This window comes from Filicampus tigris, chromosome 1 (assembly GCF_054856515.1).
Source record: "Filicampus tigris isolate MCC_2025a chromosome 1, RoL_Ftig_1.0, whole genome shotgun sequence".
Classification (NCBI taxonomy): Eukaryota; Metazoa; Chordata; class Actinopteri; order Syngnathiformes; family Syngnathidae; genus Filicampus; species Filicampus tigris.
The window spans coordinates 41,543,311-41,570,997 of NC_141217.1; the positions used below are offsets into that span (position 1 = coordinate 41,543,311).

Here is a 27,687-nt window from a genome sequence, read left to right on the forward strand (position 1 = left end):
TATTTGACCTTTAGTTTGCCATCTTGTCATCTTCACGTGCGAGTGGCACGAAGCAGCTCGGAGACGTTTTTCTGCTGACTCTCTGCCAAGCCGCCGCTTGCTGTGACTTTCGGTGACTTGCGCTCGCTCACTGTCGCCCTCGAGCGCTCGTATCTCCAATTTGCGCTCTCAGGTCCAAAGCGGTCATCCTCTTTGATTTGATCGTTTGTCATTTGACTTTGAGTTGCATTTTTATGTATGAAAAGTGCTATATAAATAAAATGTGATTGATTGATTGATTGATTATTCTGCGCCATTTGGGGCTTTTGTTTGAGCCCCAAGTGCGTTGACGGTTTGAATTTGCCCGGAAAGGTTGAATGCCGCTCGTCCGATTAGAAGTTGCCGCGGTTGGATCCGGCGGTCTCCTTCGCTGACGCTCTGCACAGGACGCTGGCATCCATTGGCACGCCAATGTTTTTGCGTCGGCCCAAGCGTACCTACCCGGCGCGCGCGCGCGCCTTTGCGCAAACAACCTCTCGTCACTCGGCGCTCTCCCACTCCGCACCGCCGCCATCGAGTCGATGGGCCCCGCCCCTCAGGCTTTTACGCCGATGGAATTGGCTCCGTCCGCCTTTCGCCGACCGGGTCGGATTCTCCTCGGCCTCCCGGCTCCAACTTGCTCGTCGGCTGCCTTCCCCTCGTCCGGCCCGCGCAGGACGGTTGAAAGAAGGGAACGAGCGGAGCGCTTTGGCGAGGCCACTGACCGAAGGCCGGCTAAAAGGTTGCCGCTGAGGAAGAATGTCAAAATGTCTCCTCTCGCGTGCGTTTTCAGCCCGGGGCTGGCCGCGGAGGAAGAATGTCAAAATGTCTCCTCTCGCGTGCGTTTTCAGCCCGGGGCTGGCCGCCAATATTTTCCCTCGATCTTTGCGCGCACGATGCCACATTTGCAGCTGCCCGTTAACTATCGCTGCTTTTGTTTTCTCTGATCACATGAAACGACTCCCTGGCAAATCTGGACGACTTCCTCCACTTCCCGATGTTGACGAACTCGACGCGATTGGATAAACGTGTGCCATCCCTTTGTTGCGCAGCGCTTATTTGCGGCAGTTGTTCTCACTTTGCGGTTCGCTTGTCGTCGTCGTCGGTTAAGTGGCCTCGTTTCATTCAACGCACGCCCATCTGTCATTCAAAACAAAACAAGACCAAAAAAAGGCGTCCAGCATGGGCAAGTGCGTTCATTGAGCTCTTGGTGGGGTTTTTAACATTTTTTTTGGAGCACAAATGAGTTGACTCTCGCCCCAAAAAATCAATATGTTTTGTAACACACATTTTTCAAAAGATAAATAGCACGAGATAGTATTGCACTAAAACGGACAGACTTATTACATGAGGAAATGGAATGTCGATCCATGAGCGGCCGTGTCCTTTGTTGGGACGGAACGTGTGCACGGGATACAAAATCCAACAACAAAAGGGATTCGGTCATGGGCGGTGCTGTCAATTTGGGGCGAGTGCGGCCTTAGCGTCCGTTACGTGCTCTTCAATCGCCCGCCTTTGACGCTTTTGAGCCCGATTGGCTGCGGCGGGTGCGGGCTTCCGCTTGCGCCGGTTGAAGACCGCCGCCATCCGTCAGGATTGGAAAAATCTGCTCGTCTCTCTCGCTCAGATGCCAGGCGGCACATTTGTCCCTCTCACGTTTTCATTCGGTGCTGTTGCGTAACATTCATTGTCCGATGTGACTTTCTGCCATTGTACCGGAAGACCCCAAAAGACACGTCGAGAGCAACGCGAGAGCTTGTGAAGCAGAGTGTAGGGGTCGCTTTCCAACTTTTCTTCCCTTTTTGAAGGCCTGATGAAGTATTAGCTCGCGCTGAGCTACAGGAGGAGAGGGAGTGTGCTCGTTTTTTCAGCGGGGGGTTGATGGGGTGAAGCCAGGCGGAGGCTCAGGCGAAGGGGTGATGTCACCTCCGAGAGGCAGCCAATGAGGACGAGGCTGGGAGGCTGGGAGGCTGGGAGGTTGGGAGGTTGGGAGCGAGCGAGCGAGCGAGCGAGCGCGCGCGCGCGCGGCCGCAGGAGCCTGTGCTGTTTTTCTGTCACTGCAGCAGCAGCGCAGCAGCGCAGCAGCGACGTGCGCACAGACCAGACCAGACCAGACCAGACCAGACCACACCACACCACACCACACCAGACCAGACCACACCACACCACACCAGACCCGAGGCGGGGACTCGTAAGACAGGAAAGAAGCAGGTAGGAGCAGATTTTCACTTACAAGGTTGGGCGGGGGGAGGAGGGGGGTCTGCAGAGGTGGCATCACACCTTTGTTGCTGTGTCCAATGTGATGCGCGGAATTGCCTTCTGTGGAGCAACGCCGTCCGTCATTGTGAGTTGAATGACGGTCGGTGCCATGTCAACACGCTCGAGTGTTAGAAGACAGATGCACATCCGCTGAGGTTTTTATGGTGATGATGATGACGACGGTAATATGCCTCCCAAATGCTTTGCGTCTTGGGGACCTGTGGCTCCTCTTCTGTGGCTTTTTTTTCTTCTTCTTCTTCTTCCATGTTGTTTGCACGCAACAGGGTCTCACCTGACATTCGTCACGCAGGCTGGTCAGGCTGCCATTTTGCATTTGCGCATGTTTTGCTTTTGGAAAGATGCCGTTGCATTTTGCCAACCTCATTACACTTTTGACATCGAAGCCCGGCGGGAAAAGAAAAACAAAAATCTGTGGGCGATTTCTCCGCCGAAGGGTTTGCTTGGCGACTTTAATGGAAATGTTTCCCCACCCCCAGCTAATAGCTGCGCAGTTTGTTGATACGCACGATCCCTCATTGCAACGTGCCGCAACAGTTTCCATTCGGATGAAGCTTTATGCTCGATGACGGCAGCTCCCGGGAACGACGCGCACCAAAGCTGTGGAGATTCAAATCTGAGCTGGCCGCCGAGCTGCACGCAGAAGGAAAGAGAGAGGCGCGGCGCGTGTGCGTGAAAATCTGGGTGGGGCAGCCAGCGCTGACGTCCGCCTGGAAGTGTGTGTGCGTGTGCGTGTGCGTGTGCGTGTGCGTGTGTGCGTGGGGGTGTGCGTGTGCGTGCGTGTGCGCGTGTGCGTGTGTGCGCGCGCGCGCGCATGAAAATCGGGCACTCACCTGGCCTCGTGTCGACGTGCCTGCCGGCAGGGCAGGTCACTTTCTTCTGCTTGCCGTGGCTTAAGCGGCAAGAATTTGCCCCCATTTTACAGACGTGTCTCATAAAAAATGGCTTTCTCCATAATCGTCAAACATCCAACTCAGAGAATTCGTGTATTTCGAAACAACCGCAAAGCGGCAAAGTCTGCTTAGCTTAACAATGTCCGCCACATCGACAATGTAAAACACTGCCGACGGGCTAATGAATAGCATCGGTGCTACACGGCACGATTGCTTCAGCAGCAACAAGTCAAACAATCTTACCGGGCATGTATTCTTTAGCCTCTGTGAAACATATTACTGCAGCTTACTGAAGCATTGTGACCGTCTCCGCCGCCTCTATTTTTATGTCCCAACTCAACTCAACTCAAGTGTATTTCTCAAGCAAGGGTAGGAGTTACTTACTGTCTGTGCGAGCGGCAGCATTTTGGACCAACTGGAGACGCTTGATGGAGGATTGGCTGACTAGATTTACATTCATTTCAATTAGGAAAGATCATTTGAAATATGGGGGTTACAAGTGGGGGCACCTAACCCAAAATCTCCTGTCCCAATGCGCCACTTAACTACACAGTAATTCCATCCATTGTTTCCTGTTCATTACGATACATTTTTGGGAAAAAAAAAAGTTTCAATCAATATTTACACATGTATCATGCGCACATAAAAACACCAGGAACTAACGATTATTTCAATAATCAATTAATCTGTTGATTATTTTGTCAAGTCATTGATGAATCACATCAAAAAAAAATGTTTCAATGTATATCCCTCTATACCGAAACAGGAAATGATTTCAAATTGACAGGACAGAAAATGCCCAATTGTGATTGTCTTACTGCTTTGTGCCGTAAAATGTCCAAATGTTGATCATTCTTTTCCAAAGTAAAGCAAACGCTTTATTTTGATTCAACACCAACGAGAATCAGTCAGCTTTCATGGAGGACTATAGAAAGCGGACAACATTTACTGTGGAGAAGCTTCAATTAAAAAGGCTATCCAAGCCATCAATTCATTACCAATGAATTTGATGATCAATTAGTTGTCGATTCATCGTTGCGGCGCTACAAAACCCGAATCCAAACTAGTTTGAAAGCCAAAGCATGGATCTCCTCAACTACGGGCGGGGAAGTACTTTGGCGGTGGCGCAAAGGCTCAGCCAGGGGCGGAGCCAGAACGCGGCTCATGGCCTGGCCTGGAAAAATCAGGGTGGGCCTGAATATTTCTCTCACCGGGCGCAACCCTCCTGTCCCGACACATCGTACCGACACAATCGTAATATCAACTTCAGATCTTCCTTTGAAAACCACAATTATGCCACTGTTGATATTCAACCCCCCCCCAAAAAAAAATAAATAAAAACCACAATTAAACGCCAATTGAAAAATACTGTCAAAATACGTCTTTTTTCCATGACTCTCACTGCGCGGGCAGCCTGTCAAATTGGATGGGCCTGCGCACACCCAAGGCCCACCCGCGGCTCCGCCCCTGGCCAGAGGCCAAGCTCTCAATACTGATCGATGGCTTTACTGGACGTATGTTAGCAGAAAAGAATTGTCATAGAAAGAACAGAAAACAGAACGGGAAGAAATGTGATCCTTGAGTGCGGTTAGCGCGTTGAAATAGAGTAGGAATAAGAAAATCAAAATATTTGACTTCTGCCAAGGCCTCAGCGTTTGTTATCCTTATGGCTTTTTATCTTTTTGTTTTTGCTTTGCAGAAGAGCAACGCGATAGTTTCCAATGATCGGGCCCCCATGTTTGGCGGGATCACGTCATCGTGTCATTTGAACTGCTGTTGATGATTCCAATTGTCGTCTTTGATGAGCATTCGACTCATCCGGAAGCCCAAAATGTCTTGAGGCTCATTCACAAACAAGCAAATCGGAGAGTGCAGTGGTGCATTGTCAAAGTCAACCTCAAACAAAGCGAGAGAGCGAGAGAGCGAGCGAGCGAGAGAGCGAGAGAGCGAGAGAGCGAGAGAGCGAGAGAGAGAGAGAGAGAGAGAGAGCGAGCGAGCGCGCGCGGCTTTCGGTCGGACGACAAGAGCAACTTTTCTTTGCCGGAATGTTGATGCGGTGCAAATGTCAGGCGGAGGCTGGCGTCGGTCCAAAGGCTTTTTTTTGCTCTTCCACTAAGTGTGTAGGAGGAAGGAGCGCTTTGTTTCCACCTGTTTCAGCCTCGGGACACTTTCTCCTCCACTCGAGCTGCACGGGCGGACTTGCGCTCCGCAAACAACAGCACTAGCGACGAGTGACCGCAAAATCCTCCGCACTCTTCACATCGCAAACTGGCTTTGCCTTTCAATTCCCATGCGACGTATATTTTCGGGCCTCCCGCCGTATGCGCGCTGGCCTTTAAGGGGGCCGACTGCTGCCTGAGCAGGCAAGCCGGCGTGTCGATGCGCGAGCCAGGCGGCCGCCGCCGGCGTCGTCGCGAGCGTCGCCACGTTCACATGATGACGGTCGGCGTGGAGGAAAAGGCTCGCCCTTGACTTCATCGTACGTCATCGTCTTCATACGTCTTCTTTATTGAGCATCAGCAAAGACAAAAGTGACTTTGTGATGGGAACTGATTGGAATGGAAGACTGTTTGCAAGCAACACGTTCCACTGCGAAGCTTTTTTCTCAACTGAATTTGCAACTCGCAGTGTCCTGCCGCTTAAGCCAGCACGCGGCCGATATTCAACAAGTTCTGCCCGCGTTGGTGTTCAGATGTCCCCAAAAGACGTTTGGGAAACTTTCCAAAGTAGTCGCAAAGCGCTGCGACAAACTGGGTAAACAATCATCTGGGGGCATAACCATCTGAGGTGAACAAGTTGCCCGTGCAAGCGGCTGGCGTTCGGCTGCTCAGCGGCAACCCAAATGCCACTTTGAGGCTCCCCCTCCCCGGATGATTCCCAGTGGGCACGCCCCCCCGCTCGTGGCCTTTGTCACGGCGCACGCGCGCACCTCCGGCGGGCCGCCCAAAGCGACTGCCGTTTGCTCCCCCCCGTGGCGCGGGGGGCTGTTGACATCCTGTCAGGGGCTTTGCAAGGGAAGCCGTTGCGGTGATTTAGGGAGCCCGAGGTGAGCTGCGTCGACAGGCCCGACAAAGATTATAGAGCGGCTTTGAGGAGGAGGGAGGGAGGCGGGGAGGCCTGCGGACGAGGACAAAGCAATTGGCAGTGAGGGGGAGGGGCCACGGGAAGGATCGATTGAAAAGTCAGCACGGGGGTGAAAGCGTGCTCAAAGCTCTTGCCGCTGTTGGACAGCGCGGCGTCCATCTTGTCCCACTCGCACACGCCCACGAGGAGACCTTGAAATAGGACTGAGCCGACTTGCAAGTCTTGCGCCAAGTCTTGCGCCAAGTCTTGACATTTTCTGGCTTTGAATTACGAGCACGACATACATGACCTGCTATGTATTTTCAACAACCGCGGAGCGTTGCCTTAACTAAAGTCCATTTAGCGTCATGCTAACAGCTAGCACGGGTGTCTCGTATTCAATTTGAACCCAACGACGGGGCAATGCGAGTAACGGTTTCATCTCTTATATTCTGTACTTGGATCAAGTGGAAGTTTATGGACCAGGAGTCTCTAATGTTACTGTAACGGATTGGGAGAAAAGTCTGACGACAATTCAGCGTGATGCGATTGTGAATCAACTGCGAATATTTGCAAATCGCAAAGTTGTCCCGAAGAATCCGAGGAGAAAATCCCAAACTTTCCAAAGGAGATTTCCCGAATGTGTGGAAAATCAAGATTCAAATTGCATGCATGCAAAGTGCTCGGGAGCCCAGGAATGACCTTTTTGCCGGCGTGGTTTATTTTGGTCCGCGTGACAAAAGCGTCTTTGTGCGAGTGTCAGAAAATCCCCGGCGGCGCATCTTCATCGGCAGCGGCATGAAAGACGCCTTGTTGCCGGCGTCACTGAGGCGGACGGGCCACCAAACGTGAGCTCGTGTTTGCTGCCTTTCCTGACGGCCTCCGTCCGGCCTCCGTCCGGCCTCCGTCCGGCCTCCGTCCGGCCTCGTCGTCCGTCGAGGCCGAGCGCCGGCGGTGCCGGCGGTGCCGGCGCCAACTTTGACTTTCAAGCGACATTCCTTCAACCCGACCTGGACAACTCCATGGAGGCATCCGGGCGACTGCGCCCCCAAGTGGCCACGGTGTGCACACCAGAAGGAGCAGCACGATGGCCACTGAACGGAAGCCAAAACGCTTGCATTCTTTACATTCCGTTCTTTGATGTCACGACATGATGGTTTCATAAGGCAAAATAGTCAAGCGTGCCTTTTGTTTCCACTGGACCATTTTGGGAGGGATGACTGGCCTTTCCCTTGCGCAGGCATTGCCGTGACTCTTTTGTGATGGAGGCCTTTAACATTTGTCATCTTTTGAATGGTCCTACTCCAGTCTCGTGATCGTCTCTGACTTTTCCCCCTCGCCGATGAAACGGCAAACCCACAACGCTTAGTCGGCGTGTGACGTGATTTGCCCGACTTGGTGGGTGGCCAGGTTGGCACGCGCCATAAAAAGCACATTTTCTTGGCAGATTTAAAAAAAAAACCAAAATCCAAACACTTGAATACCAGAATATCCTTTGTTTGTAAGTTAGCGTACGGCCAAAAGACTTCCTGGTTCCTAGTTTGGCGCCAGCGCCGGCGAGTGTTTCAGCGCCGTCCTCGCTTCAGCCGCTCGCTCGTCTTGTTTGGAGTTGCGCTAGGTTGCTACGTCCTGTTTTTGTTCCATTCCCGTTGGCTGGGCAGAAAGGTTACCCCGCAGTTTTTTGCGAACCGATGATCTTGTTGAAGATTGTCTGTGCCTATTTGAGTCCATCCATTTGGTGTTGATGTGGAAGCACTGAATGGACATGAAGATGTCAAAAAGCTTTCAAGCGTCAATGCGTGCCTTTGGTCTTTGTACCTTCCGGCATTCATTCATTCATCGAACATGCTGTTAGTATGCTATCAAGTGTTTGTTTTCTTTGAACTATACTTAATGTAAAAGAAATCCAGAAGACTGTTTAATCGCTCATCAAGATTCTTACAGCGCCGCCAGTTCGGACTTCCTGTTTTGCTCGAATAGCAATCGCGTCATCTTGACTGATGTTTTGTAAAGGACGGTGAGGGAATGCGCCCTCCGACCCGATTATGTCGCTGAGACTGTTTATTAATGGGATGCGGTGAGGTTGGTTTCGGGGCGTATTGATCCGTTGCTGCATTTTTCATGAGCCTTGGAATGACACCAGCGCGGACGTCGGCGCCGTTGTCGGCCGCTCGCGTCGCGATCCGGGAGCCGCGCCCGATGCAGCCCGTCTTGCCCCGGTCGCAGTTTTGACGGTCGCAATCAGAACCCGCTTTATGGTCCGAGTGCGCAATGTCAAAAGACAAGGAAGCTGTTTCGAGAGCCACTCGAGTATTACGGTAAGAACGAAGCAACTAGAACAACAAAAGGAGCATTTGGGACGTCGCGCGCACGCGGCGTGGCTGGCGCCTTGCGAGAGCCGTTAGGCCACGTCACCGTTCATTGACACTGACGGATAAATGTACTAAAAACATTTCTCCGTACTCGCTGAACTCGTAGGAAGTACAAAAGAGTACTCAACAACTTGCAGTTACAGAATCATTCCATCCATTTCATGACTTGTACTGCAAGGATCGTCATAATATTGCATTCCAAAAACAACATTGTGACGTGACGCACATTGAAATAGAGAAATTGAGTGAAGTACATTGCGTTTTCCATCCCTTTGCAGAGAGAAAATAAAGAATACCGTACATGCAAATCAGGACATAAAGCATCATTTTTCTTTTCACTTGTCTTTTTTTCCCTTACATTTTACTCTCATACTTCATTCTAATGAAATGTCGTGACCTTGTTTTTTTTTGGGTTCTTCTCTCCCAGCGTTGGCCAAATTCTACTTTGCAGAGAGGCGCTCCGACCATTACAGGTGAAGTGCTTTTATTAAACCTACATATATATATATATATATATATATATCTGTTTGTTTGTCTGTGTGTGTGTGCCCTGCGTTTGGCTGGCAACCGGTTGGGCGTGTCTCCCGCCTACTGGCCCAAGGCAGCTGGGAGAGGCTCCAGCACGCCCGCGACCCTCGTCAGGACAAGCGCTTTGGATAATGGATGGATGGATGTGTATATATATTTGTATAGTTCTATCGTTTTTTGTATTCTCCTAAATGCACAACTCGATTGGAGACGGTGAGGAGGGGCGCTGTCCACCGACTTGCTCAAGGGCAGCCCGGTTTCCGCTTTGACTTGCAAGCAAAATACAAGCGCCGGACGGTGGCACCCAAGTCAACTCACTCACTTGACCACAAGCGGCGGTTTGCTAGCCACTAGCAGAGCTGGGCATTCCCGGGCGCCTACTGTGTGTGACGGGCCGCTCCGCCTATGCGCCAGTGACGGATGCCCGTTTTGGAGGCCAAAAACGGGAAACCTCCCAAAATATCAAAAACGAAGCACAGACGTGTTTTTCCGTCTATGTAATGGTCTATTTTGGCGCGGGCCAAACATCCCCTGAGACGGAGGGAGAGGCTCACCGTCACATCGACGTCTCCTTGAAATGCGGCCGGCCTTCTTTTTCCGCTCGCACCCCCCCAGCCCCGCTGAGCGATATTGGAATGGAAAGAGTCAACGTGGCCTCCGTGGCGAGGCTTGCAAAAAATTGCTGACCGCGGTTGCTCGCGGTCGGAAGCGCTAACGGAGGCCCGTTTCAACTCGGAGGGGGAGCGGCCCATAGGCAGCTACTATTTTTTCCAGCCGGACAAAATGGTGGATAAGCGGACGGCCGATTTTTAGTGCAATGGCCATCTGAGCTCTCGCCTCTGCCTAACAGCCCCCGTCCTTTGGCGCGCCGCACATTAGCTGACTTGGCGTCCTCGAGTACGCTTTCTGTCAGACGCGGTGCATTCATTAGGCTTGGATTACAGACGGCGGGAGGCGGGCGATGGGGCTTTGAGTGGCTCGTAATCCCCCATACACGGGCCTAATTTAATCTGGGCCGCCGTGCCATCGCATTACACACCCCGCCCACTCCCACATTGGCGGCACGCAGACAGACAAACGCAGCAGGATTCAGATGCAAAGGAAGGACGCAAATGTCTCAGCGCAAGTCCAAAAATGTTGAATTTGTTGATGCGATGCCACGCTTGTGCTTCACGAACTCCGACACAAAAGCTGTGATCAAGAGGAGAATGCTCAGCGTTGATTGACGCTCCCTGAAAAGCCAGCCTGGGCTGCTCTAGAAAGGGAGCTGCCCACCAATCATCCAGGAGGATCAATAATCGTTTACCCCCCGTCCCCAATCGACATGGTGATTATTTTAGAGGCCATGATGGCAGTCAAGTCTTGAACGGAGCAGATTGTTGTGAAAAGTAACGGCGCTGCGCACCGGTTCCTCTTCAGTCCAAGAGGCAGCAGCAGCAGCATTCGAGATCTGATTGGGCGCCGTTCCGCGTTTGGTGACCTTGAGCGCCAAGCGCGTTTCCAGTCGGCGCTGTCTGCTGGAATTACCGACGGTTGCTGCCAAGGATTTCTGAAGAATTGTGTCACCCCGCAGGGCAACTTGGCTTGGCAGAGTACGCTTGAAAAGGGCGGACGCGTCGTTGCACCGCAGCAACTTGCAAGGTAAGTTTGCTAACATTGATTGCTAGCTGGCTAGCCTGCTCACTCACTGCTAATCATGCAAATGCTGGCCTGACTCGACCGCTTGTCTGCAGGCCAATGGGGAGACACACACACCCACGTATATTTGAGTAAGAATTTGCGGTCCCTTTCTCGCCTGCAGCTGGGGTAACCTTTATCTGCCATTTTGTCTGGCGGACCAAATAGTAATCGCCTCTAAACGGTTCTTCTCCTTCTTCTTCTTCTTCTTCTTCTTCTTCTTCTTCTTCTTCTTCTTCTTCTTCTTCTTCGCCAGCTGCTTGAGAACACCGTCCTACTCGCACTAGTGTTGTTGTTTTTTCTTTAGGCATTTGTCTGTATTTGTAGACACAAATACTCGTTTTTCAGAAGAGAAATAATCCTCGATCATTGCGCTGAACGTATGCCATTGCTGAATGTTACTAATGACTAAATACATTGATTGTTTTTTTGCTAAGGATGAATAAGGATAATAATACGCATTAAGCAAAAGCAAAAAACCCTCATAGCTCTGCTTTAGGAAAGTTCCTCTCTCGGATCGCTTTCACTTATTGCCGCCTCTCCGCCACGCTCGGCTCTTGTTTGTGTGTTCAAATGCGCGTGTTGTCTTGTAGCCCGGCCCGTCTGGCACGAGATGGAGGCCCGCCCCCAGCCCGAGCTGCATCGGTACATCGTTACTATATTTAGTAGTCGAGCCGGAAAAGCGCCCGTGCCTCCCTGCAAGCCGGAGCTTGCTGATCATTTCTTCCGATTGACGCTGCGGGCGCAGGGAGGGGCGAGGCGGGGCGGGGAGGGGCGAGGCGGGGCTCCTTGTTAATGTGAGCAAAAGATGAAAGGTGGCATCCCCAAGAGGAAAGGGCGGATCAACAAGAGGGTGAACCCCATTGATTGGGGGCGGGGGGGGGGGGGGGGGGGGGCGGTGTCAAGACAAAGAGGAGCACATTGACACGTTGCTGCCCTGCGGCGAGGCCTTGACACTTTGACACGCGTTCGGGGCGCGGCACCAGTCAGTGTCGAAAGAAGATCTTGACAGCAGCGACCATCGAGCCGAGCGCTCGTCGGCTCCAAACCAAAACTTGCAGCCTGGAGGCGTTTGCCGTGGTCCTGTCACCATTTCGTACGGAGTGACTTTGCTTTTGCCCTTGGGGCCGTACGTGCCTGCGCCCTAACGTTGTCCACGCCATCGTTGCGCGCCATGATGTGGAACGCTTTGGATCGGCGGCCGTTCTTCGCCCGCGCCACAATTTTCTCTCGTCGTCATTCCGATGCAAGTCGACCTCACTTTCATCCGTCCGAACGATCGGTCAATCCGTTCATTTCAAATCTACTTTGATAGCACAGGAAGAAGAAAATCTTCAATAAGTTGTGGCATATTTTTTTCTGTGACTGAAATTGCATTGGAGGGGCACAGGGGTGAGCTGCCCCGAGATGACTCCGGTCGTGAAATCCACCTTACGCGTCGAAAGCGGCGCCGCGCGCAGGCCTGTGTGTAGTTCGCGCCTCCGTCCGCCGGGGGGGGTCGGGCAGCAAGCCCACGAACAAAGCCGGCCAAAAATTCTCCGCCCGCTGGGCATCCATTGCAGCCCGATCATCCCGCAAGGGGGATTCCCCCGTCTGTGGTCCTTCTCAAGACGGGGTCCGCAGTGGTGACGGGGCTCCGTTGCGTGCCTCCGATAACACCGCAGCCTTTCATGCCCGGCCCGACCGCCTTCCAGACCAAACCGGCTGCGGACTCCTTTGGTGATAATTGGATTTATTTGCAGACTCCAAATTGGGCTCCTGATGATAATGACAACAGATGCGATGGGAGTTAGGAAGCCACTTAGGGCTCCGAGGCTGCAGATTCCCCTGGAGCCTTTCCCCCGATTGCGAGATGGAACTTGACAGGAAGGCTACGTTTCATCCGCAAGGCGGAATGTCGTCCACGTTGGGAAGCGCCTCTGCCTGAGAGAAATCGACTTCGAGCGGCGCTTCAAATCCTTTGAGAACAGAAGAGAATAAAAACAAAGCCTTTGCCCCAAATTAGCAGGACAAGGAAAGTCAGTCAAGAATAGCGGCAAAGTTGAGCTCATTTTCTCGGGAGATGGCGCGGAGAACAAAACGCGGAGAATAAAAAGGAAGCCGTTGCGGGGAAAGCGACTCGCGGGAAGCGGAGCGTCTTTCGAGCACCGGGGAGACCTGCCTCGCGGATGGAGACAGGAGATGAAGGTGCGGGAGAGCGAGCGACAGAGCGACAGAGCGAGAAATGTGGAAGGGGGAGGGGAGAGAAAGGAGAGAGATTGAGCAGCAGGAAGGTAGGCTGAGGTTGTCATGGTGACAGCAGGGGGAGACCAAGGGGGGAGGGGCCAGGACACCTTGCACGGGCGCTCCGACAGGTTTTCGCACAAGCGCGGGCGCGTCCAGGCCTCCGCCGCCACCGCCGCCACAGCCGCCACCGCCGCCGCCGCCCCTCACTAGCCAACCCCAAAAGTAGAAGAAACGCCCAAAGAGGCCAAAGCATTTCAGTTTCAGTGGCATCATAGTTGGAGCCGGTGATGCGAATCTTTTGCTACGCTAATCTTTGCTCTTGCCTCTTTCATGCTAAAGGCTAATATTGCTCAAGCCAACGTGATTGAAGGAATTTGAACATGTGAAAATGACATTGTTGAATTTTCTTTGTTTCCTCACATAAAATGACATTGAAAAGATGCGACACAGTCCCCCCAAAAAGTCGGGTTGGAAGTCTCCTCCGCCTTGCTGTGATTTTGGCAAGATAGCAAAATAATCATTGTTAAGAAATGCATACAAATGCTTCTTCCTGTGTACACCAGTCCCTTTGTCAGTTGTTGTACGTATAGAGCGCAAACGCAATAATAGCAACATCGTATAGCACGACGAGTGTACGAAAGGGTTGCTGCGTCTAGTCACGATAATGCCGGCCACACATTTGAAGCCAACCGCTCGGACGAAATGTCTCGGGAGGTTTTCAAATGAAAAGTGGGGAAAGGAAGCTCCTTTGAAAACGGGTGGGCGGCCGGGCGGGCGTGCTTTGGAAATGCTGCAGGCGTCTTGTTTTGTCTTCACTCCCTCTGCGGTTTTGCCGCTCCGGAGTTGCCCGCCGGCGCCCTCTGGATGCTTGTTAGGCAAAAGGCGGCGCTCCGGCCCTGCCTGTGATGGGCCCTTCCCGTCCTGCCTTTCATTAGCCGAGGTGCACTTAAAGGGAATTGCTGCAGCCGCACTTTTGCAGGAAACGAACGGGATTGCCGAGCTCCGCTGCCGTCTGTCTGACTTGCGTCATCGGTTAGCAAATTGAAATCAGCGCAGGCCTGCGCGTCCTCTTTGCTTGCTGTTGTTGTCGCATTTGTTCCTTTGACTAGCCAAAGCAGCGCCTGCTTTTGGCGTTCATGCGCTTTCTTTCCTCCTCCCCGTGTCTGACCGCGAAGAACACCCCCCCCCCCTTCCGGGGGCCAGGGAGCCGTTTGGCCACCGGGGCTGGCCGATGCAAATGCGTTGGAAAGTAGCGCCGTGCCTGACCTTGCGCTAGCAGCAGCTCATTTGGCTGAATCCAGTGCGGCACCGAGCCTGGAGCGACACGCACGTTCCCGCGCGGGACCAATTGTTGACACTGCGGGCTCCGTAGTTGGGTGAGTGACCCAATATTTCTGTCCATACCTTGTTGACTGCGTTGTGGACGCCGAGACAAATGTACGCTATGATTTTGTTCCAATTCAACATCACTAGCAGAGCAATCAAATCTTTCTTATTCCTGGGAAAAGTCATCATGTTACAAAAGCAAACTTCCCCCCTCAAGATAAAATTGGACTACTGGAGAACAACTTCATATCTTACCACGTGAATTCTTTCAATACCACTTTATTCTCGGAATATTTTGTCAAAAGGCCTCTTTATTTGCTACAACAAAAATATACAAGTGCGTACGTACAGAAAAATGTGCTGTTTGTTCTTGACTTTCTTCCTATAATGAGCCCCTTTGATATGAGGCCCCTTTTTATTGACAGACCGATGCGACGGCCGATCATGTCGGAGCTTTGAATGAGCCTCCAGCGAAGTTAGGGAGGACTGCTTTGCTTACAATGTTGGTTTTCCGAGTGTGCCGGCGCTTACAAAGAAATCGAGACAACAAGAGGGATTATGTGCGCCCCGGCACCCGCGAGAGGGGACTCGCTCGCTACCTGTTGTTTCGGGGGTCAGGGGGTGGGGGCGGGGGTCGCACCCGCGCTCCTCCCCGCTTATTTGACGAGCCAGTCGTCCCCAGGGAGGCGGCGACATGTCCTTGCATGTCACGTGAGCTGTCCTCCAGCGCCACGCGGGCCACTTATCACGCGGCTCCGGGGACCCCTCCCTCCTCTTCTTGTCTGGCTGCCAGCACCTGCAGCCCTCCCCCATGCGCGCATGCACGCATGCAGCCTCTCTCGAGAGCGTAGCTGTTTCCGTTGAGCCTCCACCCGGCCACTTTCAAGCCGACGTTCGTGCAACGCCCGCTTCTTTCAGTCACAACGATTGCTGCAGTAATCCAAAACCTTTGCGCCCCTCGCGGCGAATTGCGACGGGCAACGCGGCCAAACCAGCGTCCAGTGTTCGACATCAGCCGAGTGACGAGAGAGACGCGATTGTCGGCCGCAGCAGGAGAAGGTGACTTGTGCTGTGCTGTGCTGTGCTGTGCTTAGCTCCTCCTCCTGGCGTCCTCGTCGTCGCACGTCCCTGCTGTGAATGATAATGCGAGGATGTGCGCAGTCAAGAGGGCGGGGGTGTCCCCGCGGGCGTGGCACGTCATTAGCTTTGTGCCAAACCCAGAGTGGCGTTGTTGCCGCTAATGAAGCCACGGACGGCCACGCGCGCCAACAACGGAAGCCCAAATGGGATGCACGCACCCCCGAAACGACAATCCAGTGTTGTTTTGTTGCACGCAACGTGGACGTCATGCATGGCGGCAGTCGTACAAACTTTGCTCTCGGTGTTTCCTTGACTCACCCGACCTCACATGAAAACATGTCAGCGCTGTCCTGCGGAAAACGCGTATGTTCAATTTTGTCATCCAAAGCACAACAAATCATGTGCATGTCTGCCACACGGAAAGGCAATTCACGTCAAAAGAAAAAAGTCTTTGTCACAGGACCGTCGAGCGTATGAACAAGGCACGTGGTCCGGTTGCAAAATCACAACGAAAAGTAGTCAGCGCGTCGTATACGCACCGACATTTGACACATCTTCAAAAGAATTGCATGTAATTCTTGTGAGCAACCTTTTCCCCCTTAAAGGGGGAGTCAAGCCAAACATCTTTTTTTCAAGAATATGTTCCCAGCAGGCCCACCAGTTGAAACGCGACATTCTGATTCATTTTGCGCTTGTGGAATATAAATTAGGCAGCAAAATCCACACATTTTTCTCCATCTCCGGGGGCGGCCATTTTGTCTTCCGTCGACCGAAAAGGACATGACAACTGCTCACGATGACCAATGGCGCCTGACCCGTTGCCTGAATCTGAGCCGCGATTGGTGGTGGCGAGCAGTTGTGATGTCCTTTTCGGTCGACGGAAGACAAAATGGCCGCCCCCAGCCAAAACGGGTGGATTAACTCGTATTCCGCAAAGGCGAAATGAATCGGAATGCCGCGTGTCAACGAGTGGGCTTGCATGGAACAAATTCTTGAAAGAAAAATGTTTGCGTCGACTTCCCCCTTAACCTTTGCTTTGTTTTCAACGATGGATTTTCACAGCAGCCGCAGACGCGACACACTGGCCTTACGTGCTCCTCTTTTGTGCACAAATGCGAGCAAGCGGACTTCCTGCTGGTTGGTCATGGGGCGCAAATCAAAGCGCGCTACTTTGAGGACCTGTACGTCGATGGTCTCGATCCCGGAAGTCATCCGTTCGAACGCGAAGAGGAAGACAGAAAGTGTCGGAGCGTTCACGTTTGGAGCCGTCTTCCTAAAAGCATGTTTGCGACGCGCTGCGGCGCGCCCCCGAAATCAACATTTGTTTGTCGAAAGGAAGGAGCCTCTTTTGTCACGGCGTGCAAACGGGCCGGCGCCCGCAGCGGGCTTTCATCACCATGGCGATGGGGTGTGGAGCAAGGGCACGATGCGAAACGCCATTATCCAAAGTGGCCTCCTTCAAACGGCCATCGAGGTGTTTTCTCCGAGCCCGTCCGTCCTTCAACGGAGGAGTCAGAGTCACTCAACAACAATCGCGTGCCGCTTTATTGAGCGCGGCCGGCTGCTAGCGAAGCGCACGCATAAGCTACTGTACCGATGTGGCGAAACGCTGGCATGCTTTGATTTGAAAAGGCCCGACGGGAAGCGCGACGGCGTCGTTGCCGAGGCTGCGGGGTGGCCTTCAATTGCTTGCGCGGAGGAACGTCGCTTGCCCTCCGAGGAAGCCTTTTTTTCCTTTTTGGCGCAAACGCTTGGGATGGGCTGAGTCGGGCGGCGCATCGATTGCGGCAAACGACCGGCCGCGTCGACGCTCACGAAAGCACAGAAAGCCGAGAGGTGACTTGTGGAACGTGGGATGCGCGTGAAAACGCTCACCCGCGTGAGCTTCCCACTCGGGGGCTGCGCCGGGCGGGGGCTGCGCCGCGCGGGGGCTGCGCCGGGCGGCGGCTGCGCCGGGCGGCGGCTGCGCCGGGCGGCGGCTGGCCTCGACGAGCCCAAGCGGGACCACGGGCCGGACGGGGAGCTCGGCCCACCGGCCCCCGGGGGGAGGCGGCTGCTGACGCATCAAGGTGCCGATCTTTGTTGATCCAGCCCACAAACGCACACGCACGCTCACGCAATGACGCCCCGCAGCTTGTACTGGGCAGCGATTAGCGGACCGCTTCTTTCTTCGTATCTGGTTTTTCTCCACCTATGAATTTTTCAGATGTTTTGTTGTTTATCAGTTTCCCATTGCTGCTGGTGCCGCCTTCCTTTTGTCTGGGCTGTTTCCCCCCCCCATCGCTCAGTCTCTCCATTTCAGCCTCTGGATCTCCATCTTGGTGCATGTGTTTATGAGCCCACTCCGCTCTCCTTCAATTATTCACCTCCTCTTTTATTCCACCACTCTCCCGTTAGGGGACAAACCGTCTGTAAATAAATCACATCTGGCAGTCTTCTTTTGACAGTTGGAGATCACATTTGCTCGTGTTTGCTTGGATGAGTCCAAAAAAGAGTTGATACATTTTGGATTAGCTTCAATACCTGCTGCCGCGTCTTTTGGTTTGCTCTTCCCGCTGTGCCGTTCGTATGCAGGCCTCCTGCATTTGTCTCGTGCGCGCGCGCGCGCGACAGCCTGTCCGCGTCCGCAACAAACGACTGAGCAGGTGAAGGTGCGCGCGTGCGCATATGTAAGCGATAGCGCAACCCTGCCGGCGTCCCTGTTTGAATTGCCGATCGGGAGGACGGAGAGGCGGCGTTGGAGGGATGTTGCACGGAGACGGGTGTTGTCATGGAAACCGCCATACAGCCAGAGTAGGCGTTTGCCCTTGCGGCTCCTCCGACAACCTTGTTTTCTTTCTTTACCGCTAGGCCTCAGTGAATTGCGTGCGTCGGGGCGGGGCCTTGACAAACCCTGTCAAGTCAATTCAAAAATGACTTTCTCAGACATGTTTACCGATCCATGATTGCACACAACATGTGCTAAGACTATACAGTCGGCGATGTACAGCGTCAAACTCTTTTCCGCCAGTTCCCTTTTCCGCGTACGAACTCATTCGCGCCGGCGATTATTCTGTGCGGTTGCAACATGCACTCAGCTAGCTAGCTATGCCTCCACCCCGAAAATGCGTCTTCCCTTCGGAAGTGCGCTTTAGAGCGCCTCGTTGTCGCAGTGTGAAAAAGCCCCTGAGACTAACCACTGGGATGTATTGCCTGCCAGCTCTAAGATGATCTATTTTTTGCAGTAGAAAATCTTTGATGATAGCATAAGAGAGAGTAGCATCCATTTTCCTGCTCTTAGATTGATGGTGGACGACTGCTGATCAGGGCGTGGTTTCCGTGCGTTGCGAAGGTGCCCAAAGCATTTGGGAGTGGAGGCAGAGGCTTGATGTATGACTTTGAATTCTATCGACATGGTGATTTCATTTGTCTTTTTTTTTTTTTACGACCAACACTCCTCTCTGCGGTGTGTGTGTGAAATTTCAAAGACGTTTCTTTTCACGTTACGGGGACTGGGACTGTCGCCAATATGATGTGCGCATTGAGGCCTTGCCAGCTCCTGCGCTAATATGCTAATAGCAGCAGTATTGACGAATGTTTCCATCTACTGTAGACGCCCGATGAGCATGATTTTTTATTTGCGGCCGCTAAAATCCCCTTAGGCGTCGAGCGTGGATCATTAGCCTTGAAACACAATCGAGTAAGCGCGAGGGAGTGATTGCATTCCCGCTGTTTCCCACTCAAGTTGCAGATATCAAATTCATGCTCCGGATTGCCCATTGGCCTCACCAGAGTGCTTCTCCAGCAAGTTACGCAATTGGCAGAGAGAAGGGAAGGGAAGGGAAGAGAAGAAAGCTTTTAGTGTCGCCACGCGAGAGGCGAGTAGAAGAAAAATGGATCAAAGTCCGACAGGAAAACGGATCCTCGTCGCTCGCGACGGCTCGCGTGGCTGCCTGCTGGAAACGCTTTGACGAAACGTTCAAAAGAGTCCCGCGGGGCATCGTCTTCAACACGGCAAATGACCGCAGACGCAAAGGAGGAGTAAAACAACGGAAGCAGGAAGCCGGTCTTATTCAAAGTCATCTGTGGTATTTTCCTGCCGTCGCCTGCACTCACGCTCGTCTCACTGCAACAGGCTCATGCATTAAGTATGACCCTGCCAGGGAGAGGAAAAGGGAGGGAGGGGGAGGGGGAGGGGCCGGCCGGCCGGGGTCAAGGGGAGAAAATGCCAGGTATCGGTCTGGGACCAAAGCGAACGCGCATGGCCAGCCAGGGGTGCGGATGAATTATGAATTTGGGGCAAATTGTGTTCCAGGAAGCGCATTTAGATGAACGATTCGCTCGAGCGGGGGCTGTCCATCACGCCGCCCCGCCCCGCCCCGCCCCACCCGCCGGCATCACCTTGTTCCTCACGCTCGCTTTTACTATGCACTGACCCTTCTAATCTCAGGGCCCCGTGACGCAACGCTCCATTTAGGGGGTGAGGAACGTCTTTGTTTACGTGCAAATGTGCACCTGCCAGCTGGTGTCCGCGACGTTGCTCTCGACGGACGCGAGAAGATGAGACTTGCATTCATCGCTCTTCCCTTGCGCATCGTCTCCTTGCACACACCTTTGCAGTTTGAGCTGATTAAAATTGAGCGGGAGGCATGGCAGCACACGTGTGGGCTGACGCGCGCGTGCGCAGTGGATCACAATGCTTTTCGGAATGGATTTTGATGACTCACCGCGTCGCTCGCTCGTCACGTCACCTGCGCACAAGACGGCCGGCCAAGCAGTCAAAGTCGGGCATGTGCCTGTCGAGTTCCCGACATGAGCTCCTTTGCGTTGCAAGTCGAGCTTTTCACGGTGTCTTCTTGGCTCAACTCAAATCCAAATCGAATCTCCCCGTTTGACCTTTCTGTTTCGAGTATATACAATATGAGTTAAGCAGTAAAGTGCATCCCTTTTTTTTTTGTCACTTCTGTCGACTGAAAATGACGTCACCGTTGCTCAGGTGACCGCCAATCGCGGCTCAGCTTCCGAAAACAGGTGAGCTGTGCTTGGTCGTTACCCGAGCAACCGACCGTGACGTCGTTTTCAGTGGACGGAAAGTGGCAAAATGGCGAGAAGGCTAAAAAGGCTTGGGGGATTTCGCTGCTCAAATCATCTTCCACAAGCGCAATCTAATAAATATATGAAGGAAATATAGGAATATATCAATGAAATGAGTAGAGTGAGAGATTTTTTTTCAAATATGTCATTTTTGCTGATGACACTATGTTCGGGGACAAATCTAAAAGAGCTTTTGTGCAAAGTTGGAAGAGAGTTTGACAATATCATCAAAGTCATGGTTTGATGTGAATGAATTATCTCTGAATATCAAGAAAACCAAATTCATGCTTTTCGGAAATCAGAAAAAAATAAAAGGGAATATTATGTTAAAAATGTGTCATGTTAACATTGAACGGGTTTTCGAAACAAAATTCCTTGGAGTTATGATAGACGATAAATGAACATGGAAACAACATATTAACTATATAAAAGGAAACATTTGTAAAACAAGAGCAATATTATATAAGTCAAGACAAGAGTCTTCTAAATCATAAAGCCTTACATCTAATTTATTATTCTTTGATACTTCCCTATTGGACTTGCGGCGTAGAATTGTGGGGATCTACACACAAAACTACAGTAAACGCAATTGTAGTTGTGCAAAAGAGAGCGATACGAATGATTAATAAGACTCGCTATTATGCACATACAGACCCACTCTTTTTCAAATCAAACATTCTGAAGTTAAAAGACGTGTATTGTTATAAAATCATGCAAATAATGTTCAAAGCAAAAACTCAATCTCTTCCTCACTCCATACAAAAGCTCTTTGAAATCCGGGAGTTGTAAGTTCATTGTGCGAACAGCACTTAAGGGAATTAAAAGAAGATGTGTTTCTATTGAAAATGATGAATATAATCAATATTGGAATGATCCAAATATACATCCCTTTTGTTTTTTTAAAAACGTGTTCGCAAAGCTAGTTTGGAAAGTTGCAGAGAACGATTTCGATGATGATTTATTTATTGCTATTTTGTTTTGTCTTGTGTTTGCATAAAATGTAAATAGGTAAATGCAGTTGTACGGGGGGGAAAAGGCCAGGCTTAAATAGGCTTTAGCTCCTGCCTGTGCCATTCTGTCATGGGACACTTTGGATGTAACAGATTCTAACTGTTATGTTGTGCATACGTTATGGATCGTAATGATGACTGAAGACAGAATAAACAATCTACTACTACTAAGAAAAAAAATATTCATCACGCGGTGCGCAGCAGACACGCCCCTTCACCGTCCGTTTTTAAAACCGGGCTAAGCGCCCCTTGTTTTCACTTGGCGTTCAATAAATAAGAACATTGTGTAGTCTCTACAAACTGGCGGACATTAGTGCAATTGTGCAGTCCTGCACCTGAGCTCATATCGTGCAACACCCAATATTCCCCACGGCCGTAATAGCGTGCAATACTCAACATTCCCCGCTACTGTTAGTCTCGTTTTATTTGTATCCAATGCTGTTCCTTACATTTCACGGCAGCACTGCAGCACTGTCACTTACTTAAGAGTATTTTTCCTCTGTACTATGTACAGGCTAAAATGAGTGTTCCTCATACTCTTTATGTAGATGTATGTTGGTGTGTATATACATGCGTATGTACACATGTTACTGCGTATATTTACATAGGTTTGATCCCGAATGTTTACCGTCAACGTTATACATTAACGGCTACATTATGCCGCCTGTGTCCCTGTGTGACCTCTGTGATCTTTGCTGCTGTAACAATGAAAATGCCGCATCCTCGGACAAGGCAGGCCAGCCACTTCGATGGCTCATTGACTCCCGATGCTGCGAGTTCAAACGGGCCCGCGAAGGCCTCGGCTCTTGTCCGGTCGTCCATTTCACCTCATTCAGCTCCGCCGATGTTGACGATCCGGTCCGACCCGGCCCGCCCCGGCCCACCTCCGCTGCCTGACGCTGAAATCTTCCCATTGAAGAACTGTAATCGGCCCATCGCTTGGGAAACATCCCGCAGTCCTCCCCATCCTTTTCCACGCCTCTCCTAAGCGACCCTCCCCCACTCGCCAAGGTCACGGAGCGCTCTCTTGCCAACCAGCGGCGGCGCCAGGAACTCCAACGGCGACGACTGCGCGACTGCCAAATTAGCGCCCTTGCGCTCTCATTGCGGCTTTCTTTTGTCTCTTCCTTTTGAAGGTGCTAATGATGGCGCGTGCTAACAGCTCTCTGTGCGTGATACGGAGCGGTGCAAACAATCAGCGGGCTGCCCCTCGCGGTGCCAGTGCCACGATGGCGGCAGGGGGGGGATAGGGCCAGGACCGGCTCCGAGGGCACAGATGGAGAGTAGATGGATATAGCGGGGGTGCTTTGCCACACAGGAAGCCATCAAATTCAGGAGATTCCGGACCCCGGACTGGATCCGGACCCAGACCCTTTCCTCAAATGGAAGACTAGATGATTTTCGGGGAGCGGTGCAGAAGCTGATTAGCTTTTATGGTCGACACAAGTCACATCCCGTGGTTTATTTGCAGCGTCTTTGGGAGTGGAGGTCGCAGGTGTGTGTGTGTGTGTGTGTGTGAGAGCTATCAAGCAGTAGGCTGACATGGCAGCACTTTTATCACAAACGGATCATGTTGCTGGTTGTCGTCGTGCTCGTGGCCCGTCACAATTTGGGGCCTTTTGTCATGCCCCAAATTGTGACACCCAAATGCAGGGGCACAGGGAGAATCCCCCAAAAAGTCTTTACTCGCAAAATGTAAACAAGCCACATGGCAGCACGAAAATACTCAATTAACACTAGGACTACGAGAGCAGGCGTTTTGACTGTTTCCAAAGACGCATGTGCTATTAGTCTGCGTATATAGATATACGATGCTCCTGACACGTCCTCCCTCTGTCTATATTTCATGACCATGGTGCAATTCTATGGTATTAAACTATATAGAAATAGTTACGAGCATTACTCGGCGGCGTGCCAGTCGACTCGATGGCTCTACTTCATCTTGGGCCCGTTGCGCTGGGCCTGCGCCGCCGGGTTTCTATAGCAACCAGCGACTGCATCGGGCAACGCCGCAGGTCACCGTCATCTACAAATGTTTTTTAAAAAATCTTCTGGAGTCGAGGAGGCGTTACATCTGCTTCAAAATATTGTCGAGCCTGACGATGAATCCCTCGGCCGACGCGCAGTAAAAAAGTCCCCTTTCGCAGCCAAGAGGAGCCGTGTCGCGCGTGGTAAAATCGGCCCTTAGATGTGATAGTCCGGACGTTGTGGGTAGTAGGTGCCGGACAGCCGAAATCCATCAAACAATGAGCCCTTTATGGTGCTTGTGGACATCATTACCTCATGGAAAAAAAGAGCTGCGGGCTGCGATCGGGACGCAGTCGAGGCTTTTGCCACATGCGTCTCCCATGGAGTAAGACGGCTGTCAAAAAGGCATAAGTGAGCCTTCCAATTGTTTTCTTGTGACTAAATAATTCAAAGCCTCACGATTTTGATTTGTACTCACGGGGAAATAGTTCAAACACAAATGATTGCTATTACGGATACGAATCGTTAATGAGGCTTTTGCCATTTTGACGGCTATCTGACACCACAGTCTCCTTTCTTTCGCCAGCAAACCAATACATTTCAGAGCAGCTGACCCGCGCGCAACGCCAGAGCTGCGCGGGACAACGTAGGCGCTCCGCCAACTGTTTCTCACTCCATTGTGACATAAGTTACGTTAAAACATACCCACGACCGAATGCGCATCAACTATAGACCTTTCTTAGACAGCAAGTAATCATGATTTTAGTGGATGACGTCATGGCCGGTGCGGCACGGCGGTCGACTGGTTAGCACGTCCGCCTCACAGTTCGGAGGTGGTGGGTTCGATCCCGGCTCCGGCCTCCCTGTGTGGAGTTTGCATGTTCTCCCCGTGCCTGCCTGCGTGGGTTTTCTCCGGGCACTCCGGTTTCCTCCCACATTCCAAAAACATGCACGGTAAGTTGATTGGATACTCTAAATTGCCCCTAGCTGTGATTGTGAATGCGGTTGTTTGTCTCTGTGTGCCCTGCGATTGGCTGGCAACCAGTTCAGGGTGTCCCCCGCCTACTGCCCAAAGACGGCTGGGATAGGCTCCAGCACGCCCCGCGACCCTTGTGAGGAGAAGCGGTACAGATAATGGATGGATGGATGGACGTCATGGCCAGAGCGCAACACAGCGCAATCCGTCAAAACGACTGCTGCACTTCTCATAGTTTCAAAGTCCCGGTAGGCCTCGTGTTAGCAAATGTGTGAATGTGACAAAGGCTACATTGAAAGAAACCACAAAACCGGGGTGCGAAATACAAACAAATTGACGAGACGACGAGGCACGCCTGGACGTGACGCGAGTGGCTGGAGGGAGGGAGGGAATTGGTCGTCATGGGAAACGGGGCCGACGAGAGCAACCGGAGACCGAAACCTAGCGAGCGGACAAGACACGAACGAGGGACATCGAGAAAAAAGACGACATGGAGAAAAAACCAAAAACGAAATTCAACAGAAACGCGGATTACCGACAAATGTTGTTGAGTATCCCCCCTTCAAAAAAACAAAACAAAGTAAACTAGCTGCCTAACAAAGAATGAACTCAAAAGTGATCACATTGCAGCCTTTTTCTTCATGCTTCCTTAAAGTCCTTTTCAAGAAAAAATACACTCGTCATGTCCATTTGAGAGGCGAGTGTTGTTCACACAATCACGTCAAGTTTGACTAAAGTGGCGAAAAGTGGCGGTCAACCCCATCTTCTCACGGTGGAAGTTCTCAGTCTTTGCACTTTTTTTCTTTCGGAATTATCTTCAAACATGGATACTTTGCTGAAGCAAATTCCAGAATTCACTTTATTAGGACTCTCATTATTTTTCACTCATGGGACGATCCTGCTCCAAAACATTTAAACAGCAAAAGTGTGAATGCAAAGTTTGTTTGTACTCGTCCTTCAGGTCCGAGTTGAAACTTGATTTAAATTTGGTGATGTTGACTGAATATTCCGCTCACGTTGGAGACGTGACCACTCTTGAACCTTTCGATGAATTCGCCCGCGGCATACACTCACCGGGTGGGCACTTCATCAGGTGCACAAATGCGATCCAACATGAAAAAAATTCAATCAAATACTAATCGAATCATGAGGTTTCATTTTGCCGGACACTCACCAGCAACAATGCGTCCTTGCGACTTTGCAACAGCCCACACAGCCCCCGCGGACGCCCCCCAACCCCCTCCGAAAGGGCTCATGTTTCTTTAATGATTGTGAATCGTTCACTTCATCACACATCTGTCCGTCTCTTGGCCTCTTGTCGTTGTGCTATTTGTTTTGTCCATCTGTCCGGCACGTCCAGATGGGACGGTAGTGCTAATTAGCGTAAGCAAATGGCGAGCCACTCGTTGTTGCTCTATTTTCCCACTTCACTCTCATTGGTGTATTAACTCCGTGTCTCAGTCCGCTGGTCCACATGGTGCGCGCTCATGTTTGTCCCATTGTGACACATGGCCCTTGCTTGACCGGAACCCCCCCCCCCCATTCCCCGCCCCCACCCCCCCCACCTGACCTCCATTCTCTTTTATGTGGCAGAAAGAAGAGCAGCGGGAGGGCCGCAAAGAGCAGCCGGACGACGAGGCCTCCGCTTGCGTGTGCGCGCGAGCACTCGGATGGGACAGTGAGCAATGGCTCACGTGCAGCGACAGCAGGTTGGCAGTAGGGGGCGGCGCTCGGGCCCCCTCCTCCTCGCCCCCCCCTTCTTCCTCTCCCTCCTCTCCCTCGCGGTCCAGCCCGGCCAAGCAACCATCCACATTCCCTCCAGCTGTGAGTACACCTCCATGCCATCTTGCAAGACGGAGGCTTCGGCGTTCACCAAATTGCCGTGCCCGTTCCGTTGCGTCAAAGCGTGCCGACGATTCCTTTTGACCGCGATTGGCTACAGCGACGAGCAGCTTGAGCGCGTTCGTCTTCCGGGCTGGATTATCCCGCTCAAAATTGGAGCTCCTCTCTCTTCCTCATCCAATTGTGCGTCTAATGACTTGCTAATTGATCCTGTCGCGGAGCATTGATTACTCCCACTATTGATCCGGTTCCTCTGAGCAAACCGGAATCGGATTGAGGACTCATTTAATCAGCGATGCGATTATTTGAGGAAAAAAACAACGGCAGCAGTTTTGCCCCCTCTCAGCCCACCACGCTCATTCTCTTCCTCTATGCCAAGCCTTTGGCAAACCTTTGAAGTCACGAAAGCCAAAATTTGACTCGAGCCCAAATCTTTTTTTTCAAGCTACACAGAAAATACAGTACAAGGAAAAATAGAAGCCGGCATTTATCGCAAATAATTGTGGAATGTTGCGTGATGAGTGAGTTGAAAAATGTCCATCGCGTGACAACGAGTGCTGTCACGCGATCGACATTCATTTTTTACTAAGCCTCTTTTAGCCGGCGTACACTGAACGTCAAAGTCTGTCGAGTGACACCGGGTCGCATTTCATTTGCAGCCGTGACAAAGCGAACTCCGGCGCTGCTTTGAGATCCGAGCGACCCGCATCGCAATGCCGTTTTTCGCCATATGTGGCGGCGGCGTCATCGTTCGGACAATTCTGCCCAAAAGCAGCTTCAAGCCGGTTATTGCCACTCCCAGGTCAAGTCTCTTGCCAAAGTAGACGCTAAATGAGGAGTACGTATGTGTATTTCAAACAACCAAGTCACTTTAGCGTCACGCTAACAAATGGGCTACCAAATAGCATTGGCGTTGTTGATGCATCTCAAGGCGCCACTCAATTTTGCAATTTGGATCAATTTGAACGCAAGTCATGTTCAGAGTGAAACAAACACTCGCTAACTCTTAAGTTGCTTCAAATGCAATAACCTTGAATTCAGTGGTGCAAAATTGTCCTGTCCTGTCCTGTCCAGACCTGTGCTATGCTGTGATTGGCCAGTAAGCCGCCTTTGCGTTTGCATCTTTTCCTATCTTTGTTTCTTCTTCTTTTTACTGACTGCCAATACAGCATGTGGAATGACCGCCGTCTTTCTAATCTTGAAGTCTTTCTTGAGTACTGTAACTAAAGTCCAATTTTTCCCTCACGCCTGCTCCCTCGCCTCCACTGTGGACCACAAAAGACCACATCAGTGACCGTAAGTGCTTTTCATGTTACTGACCAAGCTTTGGCAATGTAAACACTTTTGTTACGCCGCTG

At 51.7% G+C, this 27,687-nt stretch overlaps 1 protein-coding gene across 5 annotated transcripts in view; it reads left to right on the plus strand.

The window, feature by feature from the left end:
• Positions 1-2,088: 2,088 nt before the first annotated feature.
• l1cama (L1 cell adhesion molecule, paralog a) overlaps positions 2,089-27,687 on the plus strand; it is a 44,898-nt gene continuing 19,299 nt past the window's right edge. For 3 of the 5 annotated variants that reach the window (XM_086042224.1, XM_086042250.1, XM_086042259.1), the window contains exons 1-3: positions 10,725-10,792; positions 26,081-26,311; positions 27,611-27,625. In XM_086042224.1, the coding sequence (XP_085898350.1) occupies positions 26,173-26,311; positions 27,611-27,625 (154 nt within the window). In that variant the 5' untranslated portion in view covers positions 10,725-10,792; positions 26,081-26,172. Of the gene's footprint in view, positions 2,230-9,063; positions 9,097-10,724; positions 10,793-26,080; positions 26,312-27,610; positions 27,626-27,687 lie in introns of those variants that run through there. The other 2 variants (XM_086042233.1, XM_086042241.1) reach the window with 2 other exon arrangements.